Here is a 20,057-nt window from a genome sequence, read left to right as displayed (position 1 = left end):
AGAAGGTCTGTCATCCGGGAGGAGCTCAAAGTAAAGCCGCTGCTCCTCCACATCGAGAGGAGCCAGATGAGGTGTTTTGGGCATCTGGTCAGGATGCCACCCGAACGCCTCCCGAGGGAGGTGTTTAGGGCACGTCCAACCGGTAGGAGGCCACAGGGAAGACCCAGGACACGTTGGGAAGACTATGTCTCCCACCTGGCCTGGGAACGCCTCGGTATTCCCCGGGAAGAGATGGACGAAGTGGCTGGGGAGAGGAAAGTCTGGCTTTCCCTACTTAGGCTGCTTCCCCCGCAACCCAACCTCGGATAAGCGGAAGAAAATGGATGGATGGAAATAAAATATAATTACAATAATAAGTCAGTGAATACTACTACTACATACTACAATGTATATAATTAGCGATATGTGATGCATTTGATGACTTTATACGGTGGAAAAGTGGAATGTAGTGCCACATATCATTCGTCTGTGGAAGTCTGTGTTGAGTGGGGGGCAGGCCTACTCTCATTGGTGAAAGGAAACGTGCTATTTTCCTCTCATTGGTTGAATGAGGTGTCTGTCAAAGACCTTCAAGTACCCTGGACAAGTAGTCTGCGCGTGCGCGGTGCGACCAAGCACTGCCCCCCCTCCACGGCCATCCTCTATCCGTAACTCGTCGCGCAATGTTTTTAATATTTTATCAGGCTGTACGTCCTTCGTCGTCTGTCCATTGTGAGACTTTGGATTGATTCCACTAATCAGAGGTATGTGAGTCTTCTTGTGGTGCTTTTTTGGTTTTCGACATGGTTCAGGGGAGATTTCCGTCAACGCCTCTAGCATTTCGCGCACTGGCACGTGAAGCGTTATCTCGCTAATTAAGATTACGCATGTAATTTAATATATATATGTATAATATATACATATATATACTGGAGGAGGTGTTTTATTTGATTAAATATGTACGTCAAAAATTCGCTGGATGTTGATTTTTTTTTACAGTCAGGCAGTGCACAATTTGCAGGAAGAGGAACACGAATTCAACAGGCCCACGTCTTCCACAGTGCACGCGCGTGCTTGTATCATTCATGGTTATAAAACAAGAATTCATCATTTTTCCCCTGTTTACGAACATTTGAAAATAACCTTTGTGTTGAGGAAAAGGGTGTGGACGTCGGATGGGTAATGTTACGTAATCTTCCCCCCCATTCATCACTGCACGCCTTTCCTCTTGACAGACACGCACACGCACACACATTTTATTGTATTTGTCACGTTCTTGAGACCTGAGAAAAAAAGCCTACCTCTTTAGGACCACCCTTTGTATATATATAAAGATGTGTATTTACAACAGGGCTGGGCGATATGGCATTTTTTAATATCTCGATATTTTTAGGCCATATCGCGATACACAATATATATCTCGATATTTTGCCTTGGCCTTGAATTAACACTTGATACATATAATCACAGCGGTATGAGGATTCTATGTGTCTACATTAAAACATTCTTCTTCATACTGTATTAATATATGCTCATTTTAAACTTTCATGCAGAGAGGGAAATCACAACTAAGTCAATTGACCAAAACTGTATTTATTAAACAGTTATTAAGCAGTTGCACAAACGTTCATGTCATTTCCAAAACAGAAAGTGCAAGATTGTCAGAGACATTTTAAGTGTCAAATAAAAATGAGCTGCATAATAGGAAATCACGTAGTGTTAATCCTTCGCTATGTGGTAGGTTAGTACAGACATTATTAAAGGCCTACTGAAACCCACTACTACCCACCACGCAGTCTGATAGTTTATATATCAATGATGAAATATTAACATTGCAACACATGCCAATATGGTCTTTTTACTTTACTAAGTTACAATTTTAAATTTCCCGGGAGTTTCGTCTTCGAAATGTCGTGTAATGATGACGTGTACGCAAGACGTCACAGGTTTTTAGGAAGTATGAGCGCTGTGCACACACACAGCTAAATGTCGTCTGCTTTAACGGCATAATTATACAGTTTTTTGGACATCTGTGTTGCTGAATTTTTTTGTAATTTGTTCAATTAATATTGGAGAAGTCACAGTAGAAAGATGGAGTTGGGAAGCTTTAACCTTTAGCCACACAAACACACGGTGATTCATTGTTTAAAATTCCTGGAGGTGAAACTTTCCTATGGATCAGAGCGCAATCAAGCCAACATGGATCCCTACCAAATGTCAACCAGCAGGTTTCGGTGAGAAAATTGTGGTTAAAAAGTCAGTTCTTACCGGAGAAAAGCTGAGCTTGTGCCGTCCATAGCTGCCGTCGACTCCCCTGAGACACTGCGCGTCAAGACACCCGTGGAGACACCCTTCCGACTATCGGGTACTATTTAACTCACTAAAACACTAGCAACACAATAGAAATATAAGGCATTTCCCAGAATTATCCTAGTAAATGTCTCTAAAAACATCGGAATCCGTCCCAATGCAATCGTGTTTGTTTTCTTTAACTTATTTTTTTTTATCATTGTTTTTTTTTTTGTCCGTTGCTATTAATATCCTCAAACACAAATCTTTCATCCTCGCTCAAATTATTGGGGAAATTGTTGTTTTCTCGGTCCGAATAGCACTTTTTGTTGGAGGCTCCCATTAAAAACAATGTTAATATGTGAGGAGCCATCAACATGTGACCTCATCATCTGCGACTTCCGGTAGAGGCAGGGCTTTTCTCTTAGCACCGAAAGTTGCAAACTTTATCGTGGATGTTCTCTACTAAATCCTTTCAGCAAAAATATGGCAATATCGCGAAATGATCAAGTATGACACATAGAATGGACCTGCTATCCCCGTTTAAATAAGAAAATCTAATTTCAGTAGGCCTTTAAATTCTGTTGTTGACTATTTTTTTCATACGGTGTTGATGCGGAAATGGTTTCCTCTGCATATTGTTGGTGTGGCACCAAATGGAGATGTTGTCTTGAGGAGTAATCACTCTTTATACTCTGGCAGGTGACTTTTCAAATGATGCTACATATTAGCAGTAATGCTACTTTCGGTAGCAACACTTTTGGCCCACACTTGACAAATTACGGTGGTCTGTTCGACATATTCCCACTAGAAGCCAAACCACCGCCAGACGATGGACCCCCTTCTGTTTTTTTTGGGAAGTCATTCTTCCTTCATTCGCACCTTCTTTTTCTCGTATTACCAGGAATCCATCCTATTTAGGTCCTAAATCCATCTCAAGGAAGTCATCAACTTCACTATAAAAGTGGGTGACATTGTTATCACCAGGAAAGATGAGGTCACCTACCTAGGTTCCATTCTAGAGGCTAATCTTTCCTGTGATAAAATGGCAACTAAGGTAATCAAAAAGGGCAACCAAAGAACGAGAATTCTCTACAGAATCTCCTCTCTGGTCAACAAAATCACCTTGAAGATTCTAGCGGGAACTCTCGTTCAACTCTTTTTTGATTACGCTTGCACCTCCTGGTACCCCAGCACCTCCAAAACCCTCAAATCTAGACTCCAAACATCCCAGAACAAGCTAGTCAGGTTACTTTTAGACCTCCACCGCAGATCACACCTCAATCCAACCCACTTCTCCAAAGTGGGCTGGCTCAGGGTGGAGGACAGAGTCAAACAGCTTGCACTGAGCCTAGTCAATAAAATCCGCACCACCTCCCTGACACCGAAGTACATGTCAAACTACTTCCATAACGTAAATGACCGCCATAACCACAACACCAGGGGGAGTCCACAAACCGCGTTAAACCCAGATTCCGATCTAACAAAGGTCTTAACTCCTTCTCCTTGTATGCCACATCAATGTGGAATGCATTCCCAACAGGTGTAAAAGTAAGTGCATTTCTCTACTCCTTCAAAACCACACTAAAACAACACCTCCCGGCAACTTCAACCCTTTACTAACACCCTCCCCCCTCCACATCCCATCTCCCCGGATTGTAAATAACCAAATGTAAATAACCAAATCCATCCATCCATCCATTTTCTACCGCTTATTCCCTTTCGGGGTCACGGGGGGCGCTGGCGCCTATCTCAGCTACAATCGGGCTGAAGGCGGGGTACACCCTGGACAAGTCGCCACCTCATCGCAGGGCCAACACAGATAGACAGACATTCACACTCACATTCACACACTAGGGCCAATTTAGTGTATTTTCTAATTTATGTACTTGTTCTTATGCTTTCTGAATTCACTATGTTCTCTGCTCGTTGTACATATCCTACTAAGTCAGACCTACACTGTTTCAATGTCCATTTCTCTGATGATGTAATTGTTGATGACTGAAGTACTGATATTAACCAAACCCTCCTCATCCCATCCCCCGGATTCACATTTCACTGTTCAAGCATGCGAGTATCAAGCAAAACATTATTTTGGCTTGTTGGATTGAACTAATTGTTTAATATGGCGACAAACCCCGAATGTAAATGGAACAATTAATATTCTTCACAAGCAAGGCTGGTATTTCCAGAGACAGTTATGGTGTTACATATTGTAAATAATGTAAATAATTCAATGTGTATACTCTGATGATTAACTTGTGTGATGACTGTATTATGATGATAATATATATTTGTACCATGAATTGATTTACGTGGAACCCTACTTAAACAAGTTGAAAAACTTATTCAGGTGTTACCATTTAGTGGTCAATTGTACGGAATATGTACTGAACTGGGCAATCTACAAATACAAGTTTCAATCATCCATCCACCCATTATCTACCGCTTATTCCCTTTTGGGGTCGCTGGTGCGTATCTCAAATCAATCAATCATAAAACCGCTCGCACGGCTCTGCTAGCATCACAGCTAACGTTACACATGCTGCTACCTCTCTGCTCCGCGAGGGCGTATACGTATGTGACGTATGTAAGAAAGTACACTTGTTATCTGTGAGAAGGAGAGACAGGAAAGAGTAGGGATGAATTTTGATATGAAATAATCCAGTCCGAGCCCATTATCGAATCCTCTTATCGAAACGATTCCTTATCGATTCTCTTATCAAATCCAAATACCGTATTTCCTTGAATAGCAGCCCGGCATGTAATATGCGCCTGCCTTAAATTACTGCCGGGTGAAACTTGCTCCCCAAATTAATAAGCACATGCTTACTTTTACCGCCGGGTCAAATTTGTGACGTCATGAGTGACGCTTCTCCTGCCATCATTTTCAAAATGGTGGAGGAGTATTTTTTTTGCTTACTGTGTGTAAACCAGGGGTCTTGTTCCACAGCCATACAGATCACACTAATGTTTGTGATATAAAACCACTTACACACTCCTACCAATACGCGCCACACTCCCTGAACCCACATTAAACGATGACAAACACACTTCTGGAGAACATCGGCCCTGCAACACACCACAAACGTAGCACAACACCTACCCAGAATGCAATGCATCCACGATTCCTGGCTACACCATACACTCGCTAGCACCAATATCGAACATCACTTAGGAAAGAGTGAGAACAACCTGTAATGTAATGCTCACAGCTAAAAGCAACTGCGTGAGAACGTATGCTCGAATATCACAATGTAGTCATTTTCTATATCGCACAGCGACAAAACCGCGATATATAGTGTATATCGATATATCGCCCAGCGGTAATTTACAACAATAATATATACAAACGGTGGCAGAGGGGTTAGTGCGTCTGCCTCACAATACGAAGTTCCTGCAGTCCTGGGTTCAAATCCAGGCTCGGGATCTTTCTGTGTGGAGTTTGCATGTTCTCCCCGTGAAAGCGTGGGTTCCCTCCGGGTACTCCGGCTTCCTCCCACTTCCAAAGACATGCACCTGGGGATAGGTTGATTGGCAACACTAAAATTGGCCCTAGTGTGTGAATGTGAGTGTGAATGTTGTCTGTCTATCTGTGTTGGCCCTGCGATGAGCTGGCGACTTGTCCAGGGTGTACCCCGCCTTCCGCCCGATTGTAGCTGAGATAGGCGCCAGCGCCCCCCGCGACCCCGAAAGGGAATAAGCGGTAGAAAATGGATGGATGGATATATACAAACCATGCCAATAAAAAAAAAAACTTGTGAAAAATGAGTTGGAATTTTACAAGAAAAAGGTCACAATTTCACAAGAAACACTTAGAATGTTGGCAGTATTACAATTAAAGTCGTAATTTTACTCAGCGCAAGTCAACATTTTACAAGAAAAACTGAACATTTGTTGCAATATTATGATAAAAGTTGGAATTTTAATTCAATAACAGTCACGATAGTACAATAAATGCTTAAAGTTGTAGCAATTTCATGAAAATATATATATATTTTTTATTTTTATTTTAGGTTGGTATGAAATAGGGACAGATACAGAGACATAGATATCTGAAACAGTGGTATGAAATAGGGACAGATACAGAAACATAGATATCTGAAACAGTTATCCAATGTATGCATCATAGTGTTTGTAGCCAAAGCTAATTTACAACACTTGTCCCCAGCAACAACAGATCTAACATCATTAAAATAGGAAAATAAAAACAAAAAGGCAAAGAGGAGTCGATAATAATGATAATAGTAATAATACAGACAAAGTGCAAACTAAATAAAACCAAATAATCAGTGTTTCCCCCAGATTTTTTTTTAGTTAAGGTTGTGACTCTCCAGGGGGAGGGGACCGGGGAATGGGGTGGGTGGGTGTAAGGATCGGTGTAACTCGGCCTGTCGGCATCACGTCTCCACTTCGTCACTGCCACCACAGCCTGGGGGACAATAGACTACAGACTGTGGTGACGAAGGCCGGCTTTGTTGCGTGAAGAAGCATACAACTTTTGATTGTTTTTCGCTCCATTTGCTGAATTGCAATATACGATATATATCTCAATATTTTTTCCATAAAGTAAAAACAAAACAGTCCTAATTACCTGAGATACTAAAATAATGGCTGAGTCAAATTATTGACTTACTGTAAGTAAGCGTTTGCAATAAGCGTTTGAAAAAATAATTGAAAGTGTGGCCACATGCTGACATATGCTCAACTCCATCCATCTTTTTCTACCGCTTGTCCCTTTTGGGGTATCTGCCTGATTCATTACAGCATTTGGGAAGCCTGTAGTTAATTTTTATTTTGTAAATGTTATATTTTTATCAACATGTGATAGCAGGGACCCTGCCATTCAAAACTAGGCTGGTACATTACTAATGGGTAATGTAACTATAGCTGAAAAAATAGTGCAAAAGGAAATACTATTCATCCCTGAACACCATGGAGTTCATGTAGGCTTTATCATGCAGGTACATTAGTGTATCAACTATCAGAGACAGAAACTCTTCATTTAACATAATGTTGTTTTTTGCTGCTTCGACATAGGCCAATCAACACAGAAAAAAGTAAAGTGAAATAACTTAGAATTGTAAGTCAATATGGCTTGTCTTTCTCTCAGACAGACAGGGCTTTGTTGTCCGTCACACACACACACACACACACACACACACACACACACACACACACACACACACACACACACACACACACACACACACACACCGTACAGTGAGCTAACTTTACGCTAATTAGCGAGCTGAGCTGCTGCTTGTTTCTAGAATGTTAACGGGCTCATAGTGACGTTACTAGTAGTTGACTGGGAGGTGTTTATTATCATTTGGGGAGAGTCCGCTGCATTTCCGGCTAAAAAAACCTTTCTGCTCGCTCCATGTTACATGTGCTCTGAATACGCACTGATGATTGGCTGTAACCGCTCTGAATATGCACTGCTGATTGGCTGTTCTCGCTCGGCGTGTATTCAATCAGATGGTTCTGCGGGCTGGACAATGCTGAGTGCTGGAGAGACATACTGACAGAGGCAGACGCAGAACTAAGCAGAGCAGTTAAGACTTTTTTTTTTGTTAAGATTTTAGTTTAGGCGGTGGCTCTTTGTTGATAAGGCGGTCGCCTTAACAACAAAGTGCTGCGGTAAACCCTGATAATAATAACACGGACAAAATGCAGAGTAGATAAAAAACAGTTAGTAAAAATTTGTAAAAACTAAACATGGGAACACGATTGTTACTGAATTAGCCACAATTTTGTTTGTTGTTTGAAAGTAATAAGTGCAGGTATACTTTTGAAAGTGGTAAGTTGTAATTTTACTCGACAAAAGTCACAATTTTAGAAGAAAACTTTAAAATTTCGGCAATACTATAATAATAATCAGAATTTCACTTGGCAAAATAATGACGAATCATAATTTTACTGTAGAAGCTAACTGTTAATGGCCACTACAGTCTTAGTACCATAGTGTATTTGTTCATCCTATAGTCACATATGGGTTGTCTTATGTCAGCACCGGAAGTTGTAAAATCAGCTGTTCACCTGGCGGGTTTTTTCGGGGATGAATAGGGAAGTCCTTCTTTAGCTGCCGTTTTGTTTTATCATATGTTGCTGCCTTTGCACCTATCAATGTTTACTTTTGTGTGCACATAAAATCAAGAGAAAATCCTGACTTTAGAGCAATGTTCACAGACTCTGGAATTTGGCTCTCTATTAGATGCAGGTCCAAACTTGTTCACCGGTCCTCATATGGAAGGTACTTTTCCTTGTTGCTGTCTCAAGAAGGGTAAAAATACGCACGCACGCACCCACACACGCACGCACGCGCGCACACACACACACACACACACACACACACACACACACACACACAAAATTGGAAATTGAGTTTGAGCACAACATAGCGCATAAACTGAGCGCAAGATCCTTTTATTGATATTAAACTTTATTAATATGAATTGCTCCCCCCTTAATTGGTTGATATCCAATAAGGTAGCGGTCTAAACTGATGTGCTTACAAAGACTAGAGGCTCACGTTAGAAAGTAGAGTGTATACTTGTGATAGGTTTAGACCAAAGGTAGGAAATGGTGCCGCTGTTAAACGTTTTCAAGGCGTGCGGTTGCTGTTGGAGGATAAGTAGGAGATGACTGCTGAATAATATTCAACACGTCAAAGAAAGTCTTAACCAGTTCATCTCTTTCTATCTTGTCGGGCTTGTAGACGACCTGCTTGAGGTCCAAAGAGGTGTTGATCTAAGATGACAGAATCCGTTAAACGGACATCATTCATTCATTGAGTATGTTTGGAATATTGCAAAATGGGGGAAAAAAAGTGCGTCTGCCTCACAATATGAATGTCCTGGGTTCGATCCTGCGCTCGGGATCTTTCTGTGTGGAGTTTGCATCTTCCCTCTGGGGACTCCAGCTTCCTCCCACCTCCAAAGACATGCACCTGGGGATAGATTGATTGGCAACACTAAATTGGCCCAAGTGTGTGAATGTGAGTGTGAATGTTGTCTATCTGTGTTGGCCCTGTGATGAGTTGGTGACTTGTTCAGGGTGTAAACCACCTTCTGCCCAAATGCGGCTGAGATACCATGAATTGATTAACGTGGACCCCGACTTAAACAAGTTGAAAAACTTATTCGGGTGTTACCATTTAGTGGTCAATTGTACGGAATATTTACTGAACTGTGCAATCTACTAACAAAAGTATCAATCAATCAATCAATCAATCAATCAATCAAAAAGGGACAAGTGGTAGAAAATAGAATGATGGAAAAAAAAAGAATTACCTTTACCTTCTCCTCCTATTCGTCAGTAGGAGTTCTCTCAGAAGCGGTATTATCATATTCATCTGTTGCAAACACAAAATCATCAACATCTTGGATAAACAAAAACAGACTCAGTCACTAACAATTCTTTATAAATGTGTTATTATGTAAATCTGACTCCTGCAAGTGTAACATTTTCCAATTTTTATTGCTTTACCACTCAAAATAAGCATATTTAAGCAAATTTAATATCATTAGAAAAATTGTCAAGAACTTATTGACACCCCGCGACTCCAAAGAGAATAGGCGGTAGAAAATGGATGGATGGATGGATGGAACTCATTGACAGTTCGTTGCCAAGTACTGCAAAGACGCGGCCATTTTTTCACTGGTCTTTTCACTGGCAACCCAACATTTCGAAAGAGCCATTTTGGACCAAAAATACAAACAAACAAATCTGTCTGGAGCCGCAATAAGTTAAAAGCCTTATGTAAGTGTTATAATGAGGGCAACACATTTCGGAAGTGTAACAGAGGGTGAGATAATTCCTGGAAATAAGTGGCTTAAAACTGCCAAAGGTATAGAAGTGTGGGCCCAAGTTAAAGGAAAGAACAGGCTGTCTTCATCCAATGGATTTATTACAATCTTTGCGAACTGAGTAACGTTTGCTGTGGTCTGGAACAACATGGTAACGTTTGCTGTAGTTTGAAACAAAATTTATCTGACTCTCGCCAGATCCTCGTAGTTCGCTAAGCTCCACACTAGGATTGGAGACTTCTCAATAGGAGATGTATTTCAGAAGGCAGGGCCTTGTATAAAAAAATATATTGTATGTGATTGGATAAACCACTTGTTCGTTATCTTGAATGACGTGCTACTTCAACCACTCACATCGAAATCAACCCGTGATGCTGATAAGAGTGACGCTGGGAAATCCAAAACAGAACAGCAGACATATTGGATAACGACAGAGCGAATATTTCTCTGTTCATCTTTTGAATAATTAATATTCGATAGATTTGACAGAACAGTTGCAATAGCAGAATCATTGTCAGCACACGTGCCACCATTGTTGTTTGAATCAAAACAGTCGCTTCGGCGCTACGTCACATCTATTAAATCCCGCCCGGCGATCCTGATTGGTTCATTATTTTTTGCTATTTTGATGGATTTTGCATTGCCCTCGAGGCCAGATCCTTGTGTGGAGCTCAGCGAACTACAAGGATCTAGCGAGAGTCAGGTTAGAACAACACGGCCGACAATCAAAAATGCAGCCAATATTATATACAGATAATGTGTCATGAAACATGCAAATATAAAATTAAATACACAGAAAACATAAGTAAAGGAAATACAATGAATTCAAATATACCTACAATTGAGGGATAATGATGCAATATGTACATACAGCTAGCCTAAATAGCATGTTAGCATGGATTATTAGCACTTTTACGCAAGTCAATAACATCAACAAAGCTCACCTTTGTGCATTCATGCACAACATAAAACATTTGGTGGACAAAATGAGTCAAAGGAATGGCATAAAACATGCCTTTCTGTGGCAGCGACGGAGAAAGTTGTACACGTAAACCAACTACGGTGAGTTCAAGGACCGCCAGAATTACTACAACAAAACGGCGCTCACAAAATACTGTCATCAATGAAGCATAACCACAAACGTATCAGTTTATGAAATCAGCCGTGAAAGCGTTATGCATGTATGCTTGTTACTTTTCCACAAAATTGTTTTTCTATCATCAAACTAGGGCTGCACGATTTAGAAAAAAAACAAAAAAACAACCTAATTGAGGTTTTTCAATTTGCGATTTTTACATTTTATACGCATAAATGCACAAATATAGTGAAGGAAGACTGGTTACTTTTAGTCTGTCAATCAGTGACTGTGAATTCTTGTCTCAAGGTGCCACACATTAGAACTATGCAATAATTACATTTTAAGAGTATTTGGCTTCATGCAGAAAGACTCAGAGCTTACGTCTACATCAGAAATAATCCATAAAAACTATACAGTGTTTAAAATGTATTCATTATATACAATAATAATGCAGGTAATCATTTAAAAGGAAAGTGTTTTATTTGTCATCACTGTTGAATTGTTTACCATTGTAAAATTAAGGCTAAACAACTTTTAGTTATCCTTTATACATTATCAAACCAAAAAAATGAATGATCTCTCTTTCTTTCCGTCAGCAAAAAATGTACTCGCATATTGAATATCTTAAAGTGCTTTTTTTCCCCCTAGTTGTAAAAACGAGGTCGGACGTTGTCAATTTTGTTTGTTCATGACATTCTCGCTCTTTCGTTCATGTTGATGTGCTCACATTGCCATCCGATCTGAAGCTGAAATATTCCCACAACGGGACATTTGGTTTTATGATTATATTTTTTTCCTCCTAATTTTTTTACTGTACGGAACTTTTGAATGGCGGGTTGCGAGGCTCTTTGTCTGCTGCCTGTGAGTGCGGTCTCGTTGAGTCGCTCTCCACCCACCGAAACAAAGATTGTGAATGACTGAAAAGAGGTCTAACTGCGTTCAGTTAGTTCAACTGTTAAATAAAGGCGCACAGGTTCTTAGAGCGATGTATAGAGCGAGACATCTTTCTTTCTGTTTAAAGCGGGTAAGAAAAGCGAGGGTGAAACGTGAGGGTCAACAATTCTGATTGGCCAACATGTCTGTTACTCAAATATGGCTGGGCGACATGGCCTTTTTTTAATATCGCAATATTTTTAGACCATATAGCTATACACAATATATATGTCGATATTTTGCCTCAGCCTTGAATTAACACTTGATACATATAATCACACCAGTATGATGATTCTATGTGTCTACAATAGAACAAACATGTTTATACTGCATTAATATATGCTCATTTTAAAGTTTCATGCAGAGAAGGAAATCACAACTAAAAAAATCACTATATTTTTCATACGGTGTTGATCTGGAAATATTTGCCTCGGCATTTTGATGGTGTGGGTTTGTGGCACCGAATGGAGATGTTGACATGCGGAGAATCGCTCTTCATTCTCTAGCAGGTGACTTTTCAAATGATGCTACATATTTGCAGTAATGGTACTTTTTATAGCAACGATTTTGCCCCACACTTGAAAAATTCCGGTTGTCTGTTTGACATATTCCCACTTGACGCCAAACCACACCTAGATGATGGACCCCCTGCGGTTTTTCTTGGGAATTAATTCTTCCTTCATTTGTTACCAGATTCGCACCTTCTCTCTCTCGTATTACCACTCCGCTAGCACCACAGCTAACGTTACCCATGCCGCTACCTCTCTGCTCCGCGAGGGCGTATACTTATGGGACGTATGACGTGACGTGTGTAAGAAGGTGCACTTGCTGTCTGTGAGAAGTACAGACAGGAAAGAGCGAGGAGAGCCTGTAGTGTAATGCCAGAGCTAAAAGCAACTGCGTGAGAACATATACTCAAATATCACGATATAGTCATTTTCTATATCACACGGAGACAAACCCACGATATATTGAGTATACAGATATATCGCCCAGCCCTACGCTCAAATGCCAGTGACGGCGGAGAAAAAACACAACAAAAACCTCAGCCTATTGCGGTTACGTACTAGCACCAATTAAAACCTTGATGTCTATTAATCGTGCAGTACTATATCAAACAAACAATGAACACCTTTTAAAAAATGCATTTTTTTTGCATGCTTCTCATCCCTATCTTCCCTTTCGTGTAGATTGCCATGGCGACGGTGGTGATGGAGCAGATTGGCCGCCTGTTTATCAACGCACAGCAGCTGCGTCAGATCCCCCAGCTGCTGGAGTCGGCCTTCCCCACGCTGCCTTGCACTGTCAAGGTGTCCGACGTTCCCTGGGTGTTCCAAGAACGTCACATCCTCAGCGGTTACAGGCAGCCCGACCAAAGCTGGCGCTACTACTTCCTCACCCTCTTCCAAAGGCACAATGAGACCATTAATGTATGGACCCACCTGTTGGCCGCCCTTGTCATCTTGGTTAAGTGGCAGGAGATCTCAGAGACGGTGGATTTTTTGCGAGACCCTCACGCTCAGCCCCTCTTCATCATCCTCCTAGCGGCCTTCACCTACCTCTCCTTCAGTGCGCTTGCTCATCTCTTGTCTGCCAAGTCCGAGCTTTCCCACTACACCTTCTACTTCCTGGATTATGTAGGGGTTGCCGTCTACCAGTACGGCAGCGCCCTGGCACACTACTACTACGCCATCGAGGAAACTTGGCACACCAGAGTGCAAGGGCTCTTTTTACCTGCGGCTGCTTTCTTGGCCTGGCTCACATGCTTTGGCTGCTGCTACGGCAAATATGCCAGTCCTGCACTCCCTAAGCTTACTCACAAGCTTTTCCAAGTGGTACCCTCAGCCTTAGCTTACTGTTTGGACATCAGCCCTGTAGTTCACCGCATCTACACCTGCTACCAGGAAGGCTGCTCCGACGCAGTTGTGGCGTACCACCTCTACCATGTGCTCTTTTTTCTAATCAGCGCCTATTTCTTCTCCTGGCCTCACCCGGAGAGCTGGTTCCCGGGAAAGTGCGACTTCATCGGGCAGGGCCACCAAATCTTTCACGTGTTCGTGATGGTGTGCACCCTGATGCAGATCGAAGCGCTGCGCATTGACTTCACCGAGCGGAGGCCGCTCTATGAGCGACTCCACGGCGATCTCGCTCACGACGCCATCGCGCTTTTCATCTTCACCACCTGCTGCAGTGCTCTCACTGCTTTTTATGTGCGCAAGCGTGTGCATGCTTCTCTCCATGAGAAAGACGATTAATGAAGGCAACGTTAGAACTCAGGTTGCTTTACAGTTACCAGTACTATTTTGTCATCTTATCATTTTTTTGACAGTAGCCTCTTTAACACAAAGATCTTGTATCATAGCTGTAGAGCAAAGTTGGGATATTGCCGACACAAACCTATAATTAGACACATGATGATGTCAGCACGAGTGTGCCAGTATATGGTGGGCATACAAATACTTGTTATTACTTGTCGTAGACATTGTTAGGCAGGAAGAGCGAATAGTGGGTGCTTTGACGCCGGGGACTGTCCGTGGGCCTGGGCCAATAACAAATTATCCCACAAATAATGCACAAAAAACCCCAAATAATATATTGCCGATAAACAATATTGTTGACAGCGTTAATTTGAGATCTAATAGTAATAATAATGCAAGTATCCCTTTTTAATAAACTTTTTGCATTGGTATTCTTTTTACTGTTCAGGTCAAGAATGCTCAAATATGTTAAATAAGGAAACAAACATAAAAACAAAATTGACTGTCATTCCAAAAATATTGCAAAACGTTTTTTACAGTTGGAAACATTTTTTTTTTGCCATCACTTCCCAACTATTTTGGCTTACTGGCTTTTTGTCCGTGTTGATGAACTTATCTTGCTCATTTGGTTGGAAAAAATATTTCCCCACTGAACATTCGGCTTCACAATTATATTTCCCCCCCCATATTTTTTTTAAATTTGCAGTGCTTCTTACTAGCGAGTCGTGACTAGCCAGGGGGCTATGTCCGTGCTTAGTGTGTGTGGGATAGCGGCCCCCAAAAATTAAAATACAACATTTTTAAAATTTAAATAGTTTTTAACATTAGTGAAATCATTTTTTTTCTTAGTTGCCCAATAGTTATTTGATGACTGAGCTCCATTGATAATTACTGGCTTTTAAGGACAAAGGAAGCTTAGCCCCGAAGAGATGTGTGCAAATGTAGCACAAAATGGTAGCAAAGTCTTAAGAAATTATTTTTTTACATTTTTTTTGAAAACTGAAATATTTATAATCATTCTGTATTTCAGTGAATAATGACAATGTTTGTTTTAACTCAGATTATGACACTTGATATTGATTTTGTCGACAGTTAAAAAAAACAAACACCAAATTATTGTTGGGGGCTTAAGAATATTTTAGGAAGGCTTTGTCCCCCCCAAAACAGGCGTTACGACACCACTGATTTTCAAATTGGCATCTTTACTAATTCTTTTCTCTTGTTTACTAACTTGTCCAACCTTTGAGTCACTCTCCAGTTCACTGGTATATGTAAGTGACAGGAAGAAAAGTTCTTACTTGAGTTCTGGAGAAGCCATTTTGCATCAACCTTTTCTCTCGGTCAGGAGCCCCAAAACCTGCGTTAACTACGTAATGGCAATCTTGAATCCTACTTTACATTAACTACATCAACGGTGCAAACACAAAAATTATGAAGAAATAAACGCACATTGAACAACCAAAAGAGCAACTACCCTCAAGCAAGCATAAGTGTCTCTAGCCATCTCCTGGAGAACTGAACCGTGTCAAAGCATTCAATTTTTACACGTAAAATGCCTACCATAGCTCAGGGCCACTATAGATGCTGGTAGAAGTATAACAGGTTTATTTATGTGGTTAAAACGAGATTCTGAAGTAAATACTTAATATTTACCCCGAGGTATATAGAGTTTGAGACCCCTGCTCTAGGGAAAACATGTCCTTATATTTGGGTCATTATCACTTTTAATTTTGTATGCTATATAATGTCTGAACAGGGGCCAAATATTATTTATATATATATATATATATATATATATATATATATATATATATATATATATATACATATTTCTTAAATTTGGATAATGTCCAGACTAGGGATGTAATGATAAACAGTATTAATGATAACTGCAGTAAAACTCCAAAGGTTTGTACTAGCGTTTTAAAAAGAAAATGTTACAAAAACCAATGATTGGGTAACTGCACTTTGATAAACTCCCTGACTGCTGCCAGCTCGCTAGCTACAGTGCTGACATGAATACAAGAGACAATGTATTTCCTCATAAAATACGACATACTGTCAACACATTGTGGTCTGAGCAACTAAGACATTCTATTGTGCACATTGAACCTACAAGCTGTGTTCTCTTAGTGATTGTTTGATACTCAGAGGATTACGAGAAGGAGTTTTTACGAGGCGTTCCAAGGACCCCTGAACAGAGGAGGACGCCACAACGCCCGCCAGAATGAACGAATAATAATGATAGATTTTTTCACGCACTCTTCATTTAAATACATCTTTCAGTGCTACAGTTCAAACCAATATTTAAAACCATTAAAACAGATTAAATACTAAGATAGATACTATCAGTGAAGCATAAGAAAAACAAAACATTCTAAAGGGTTCGTCTATTAAATTTAGTTACTAAAAAAAAAAACTTGGTCAAAAGATTTAATTATGTGCATAAGCACTTTTTGCGCACATTCAACAATACTGCCATGATAATAATCGTGATCATTTGGGTTGCAATAACAGTGATATACATGTTTTATATTGGTATATACCTACTACTGACATTGATTCTCATAAATGTATAGTAGTAGGAAAAACCTGAACAGAAAAACATCGGTAAGTCTATTTGACATAGCTTTATGTTGACTTAATGATGTTTTTTCAATTAAACGTGCTTTCACAAGGTCAAATGAGGATGAGCCTCGTTTCGACTAAAGTTTGAAAACCCATTTTGCAAACCAAATATTGTTCTTTCTAAAAGGGTACACTTTGAGCGGCGTTCTGTCGAACAGTGTGGAGGCTGGCACTCTCCAGAAGGATGAGAGATGACTTGTTTTTGTTCTAACAATGTTGATATTTGTACTCCAAAGGGCTGCAAGTTCAGCTTTTGCCTTCTTGTCCCACTTCCCATGATGTCAAAGCTTTCTGTGCACCGTGGTCTTCGTTGCTTTGTGTGACAGCTCGCTTTTCGCTATGAGTTTGTGACTGTGCGATGACATTGTTTGTGCCTCTAAGCATGTCTTTTGGTATACAATGCGGACGTTATCGTGTGAATGTATAGAAACGCTTTCCCGCTCCACGGTAAACAAACAATTTTCCTGCAGAAAAAAAAAATGTGCCGCTTATCACTTTCATCTCCGTCTGATAGCACTAAGAGATAAAAGATAATTTTTTTGCTTCTGCAGTTTTCTGCATCTTTTGAAACGGTTTGAATAGCTATGAATACATCATTTTCCAATTGGTGCACTCTTCCTTTGAAGTATCCATTTAAGGCCCTGCCTCACTGACCATGTTGCCAAGTTTGAGCTCACAAAAATGATAAATGTCAAATATTTTCGTTAACGGGCACGGCAGCGCACTCTGTTCTTGATGGTGTTTAATGAATGTGTTTTTGTAACACTGGATGGCACTACTGAAGGAATTCTGGGGAGGACAGGATGCTTTAAATGTCTTTATGGGAGCGCATGTGGTGAGATTGGAACTGAGAATAATCATGCACTAATTGAATTAGCACTGTACGTACTGTGGCTGGCCATGTTGGCTGTGTTTACATGCATGATTTTTTTTATACTATTGTGGGTATTTTTGTGTTACTATTTTACCACATTCATCCAATTGGAAAAGTAATTCTGTCATACATCAAAACATGTTTTAAAGTTAAAGCCAAGTATTTATTTTAATTTAAGATATAAATGCACTTACACCATTTTTTTTACCCTTGTATGAGTAACTGGGCGGATTTGTGAGCAGTATTTTTGCTGCAAGTACATTGTTACGTATTATGTAAGTTGCATGCAGTGAAAATAATGAGCTGTTAACTGGAACATGGGCAGCACTAGTATAAGTGAATGTGTAAACAAAGCCTCCAATGACGCCACCCATGTTTGCCTTCATTCTAGAAAGCAGGCTGAGAAGGACCATAATGTCTTCTGCCTCTTGACTCAATGTGTGTGACTGTACTAATGTTCTATATTAAAGACAAATAAAGTGTTACTATACCTCTTTAAGACATCTGTTTTTAATTCGAACGTTGTTCAGTTTTTCCTTAAATATTTTTATCCCAGAAAATTTAAACATTGTGCCAGCCAACTTTGTTGAACAGCAACAACAAAAAACAAAGGGGAAATCAAGATAAATTACACCACACAAATAAAAAAACTATATATATACAGTAAAGAAAATAAGTATTTGAACACCCTGCTATTTTGCAAGTTCTCCCACTTGGAAATCATGGAGGGCTCTGAAATTTTCACGGTAGGTTTATGTCCACTATGAGAAATAACCTAAAAAGAAAAACCCTGAAATCACAATCTATGATTTTTTAACAATTTATTTGTGTGATACAGCTGAAAAGAAGTATTTGAACACAAACATTAATATTTGGTAGAGTAGCTTTTAATGGCAATTACAGAGGTCAAACATTTCTTGGAGTTCTCCACCAGGTTTTCACTGACTGCAGGAGGGATTTTAGCCCACTCCTCCACACAGATCTTCTCTAGATCAGTCAGGTTTCTGGGCTGTCGCTGAGTAACAGACTTTCAGCTCCCTCCAAAGATTTTCAATTGGATTTAGGACTGGAGACGGGCTAGGCCACTCCAGAACCTTAATATGGTTCTTATGAAGCCACTTCTTGGTTTTCCCGGCTGTGTGCTTTGGGTCATTGTCATGTTGGAAGATCCAGTCACGACTCATCTTCAATGATCTAACTGAGGGAAGGAGGTTTTTGGCCAAAAATCTCACAATACATGGCTGCAGTCATCCTCTCCTTAATACAGTACAGTCGTCTTGTCCCATGAGCAGAAAAACACGCCCAAAACATGATGCTACCACCTCCATGCTTCACAGTAGTGATGGTGTTCTTGGGATGGTACGCATCATTCTTCTTCCTCCAAACACGCGTAGTGGAATTCTGACCAAAAAGGTTAATTTTGGTCTCATCTATCCGCAAAACTTTCTCCCATGACTCCTCTGGATCATCCAAATGGTCATTGGCAAACTTAAGACTCGCCTTAACATGTGCTGGTTTAAGCAGGGGAACCTTCCGTGCCGTGCATGATTTCAAACCATGACGTTTCAGTGTATTACCAACTGTGACCATGGAAACAGTGGTCCCAGCTCTTTTCAGGTCATTGAACAAGTCCTGCCGTGTAGTCCTGGGCTGATTCCTCACCTTTCTTAGCATCATTGAAACCCCACGAAGTGATATCTTGCATGGGGCTCCACTCCGATTGAGATTGACCGTCATGTTTAGCTTCTTCCATTTTCTAAAGATTGCTCCAACTATGGACCTTTTTTCACCAAGCTGCTTGGCAATTTCTCCGTAACCTTTTCCATCCTTGTGGAGTTGTACAGTTTTGTCTCTGGTGTCTTTGGACAGCTCTTTGCTCTTAGCCATGTTGAATGTTTGGGTCTTACTGAATGTATGGGGTGGACAGGTGTCTTTATGCAGCTAACGACCTCACACAGGTGCATCTGATTCAGGATAATACAGTGGAGTGGAGGAGGACTTTTAAAGGCGGACTAACAGGTCTTTGAGGGTCAGAATTCTAGCTTATGTTCAAATACTCATTTTCAGCTGTAACACACTAATAAATTGTTAAAAAATCATAGATTGTGATTTCTGGATTTTTCTTTTTAGGTTATCTCTCATGCAGTGGACATGCACCTACCGTGAAAATTTCAGACCCCTCCATGATTTCTAGGTGGGAGAACTTG

General features: G+C 40.4%; 1 protein-coding gene across 1 annotated transcript; it reads left to right on the top strand.

The window, feature by feature from the left end:
* The first annotated feature begins 584 nt into the window (after positions 1–584).
* Positions 585–18,349, top strand: paqr7b (progestin and adipoQ receptor family member VII, b). Its single transcript, XM_061916078.1, has 2 exons — positions 585–743; positions 13,281–18,349. The coding sequence occupies exon 2, from the start codon at positions 13,287–13,289 to the stop codon at positions 14,343–14,345; it is 1,059 nt and encodes a 352-aa protein (XP_061772062.1). The 5' UTR covers positions 585–743; positions 13,281–13,286; the 3' UTR covers positions 14,346–18,349.
* Positions 18,350–20,057: the final 1,708 nt, after the last annotated feature.

This window comes from Nerophis ophidion, linkage group LG11, assembly GCF_033978795.1.
Source record: "Nerophis ophidion isolate RoL-2023_Sa linkage group LG11, RoL_Noph_v1.0, whole genome shotgun sequence".
Lineage (NCBI taxonomy): Eukaryota > Metazoa > Chordata > Actinopteri > Syngnathiformes > Syngnathidae > Nerophis > Nerophis ophidion.
The sequence above is the reverse complement of the archived record's forward strand: the minus strand, read 5'-3'. Positions and strand labels throughout refer to the sequence as shown.

Excerpts from the sequence above, each read along its gene's own strand:
- paqr7b (XM_061916078.1), top strand. The coding sequence starts at position 13,287 with ATGGCGACGGTGGTGATGGAGCAGATTGGCCGCCTGTTTATCAACGCA.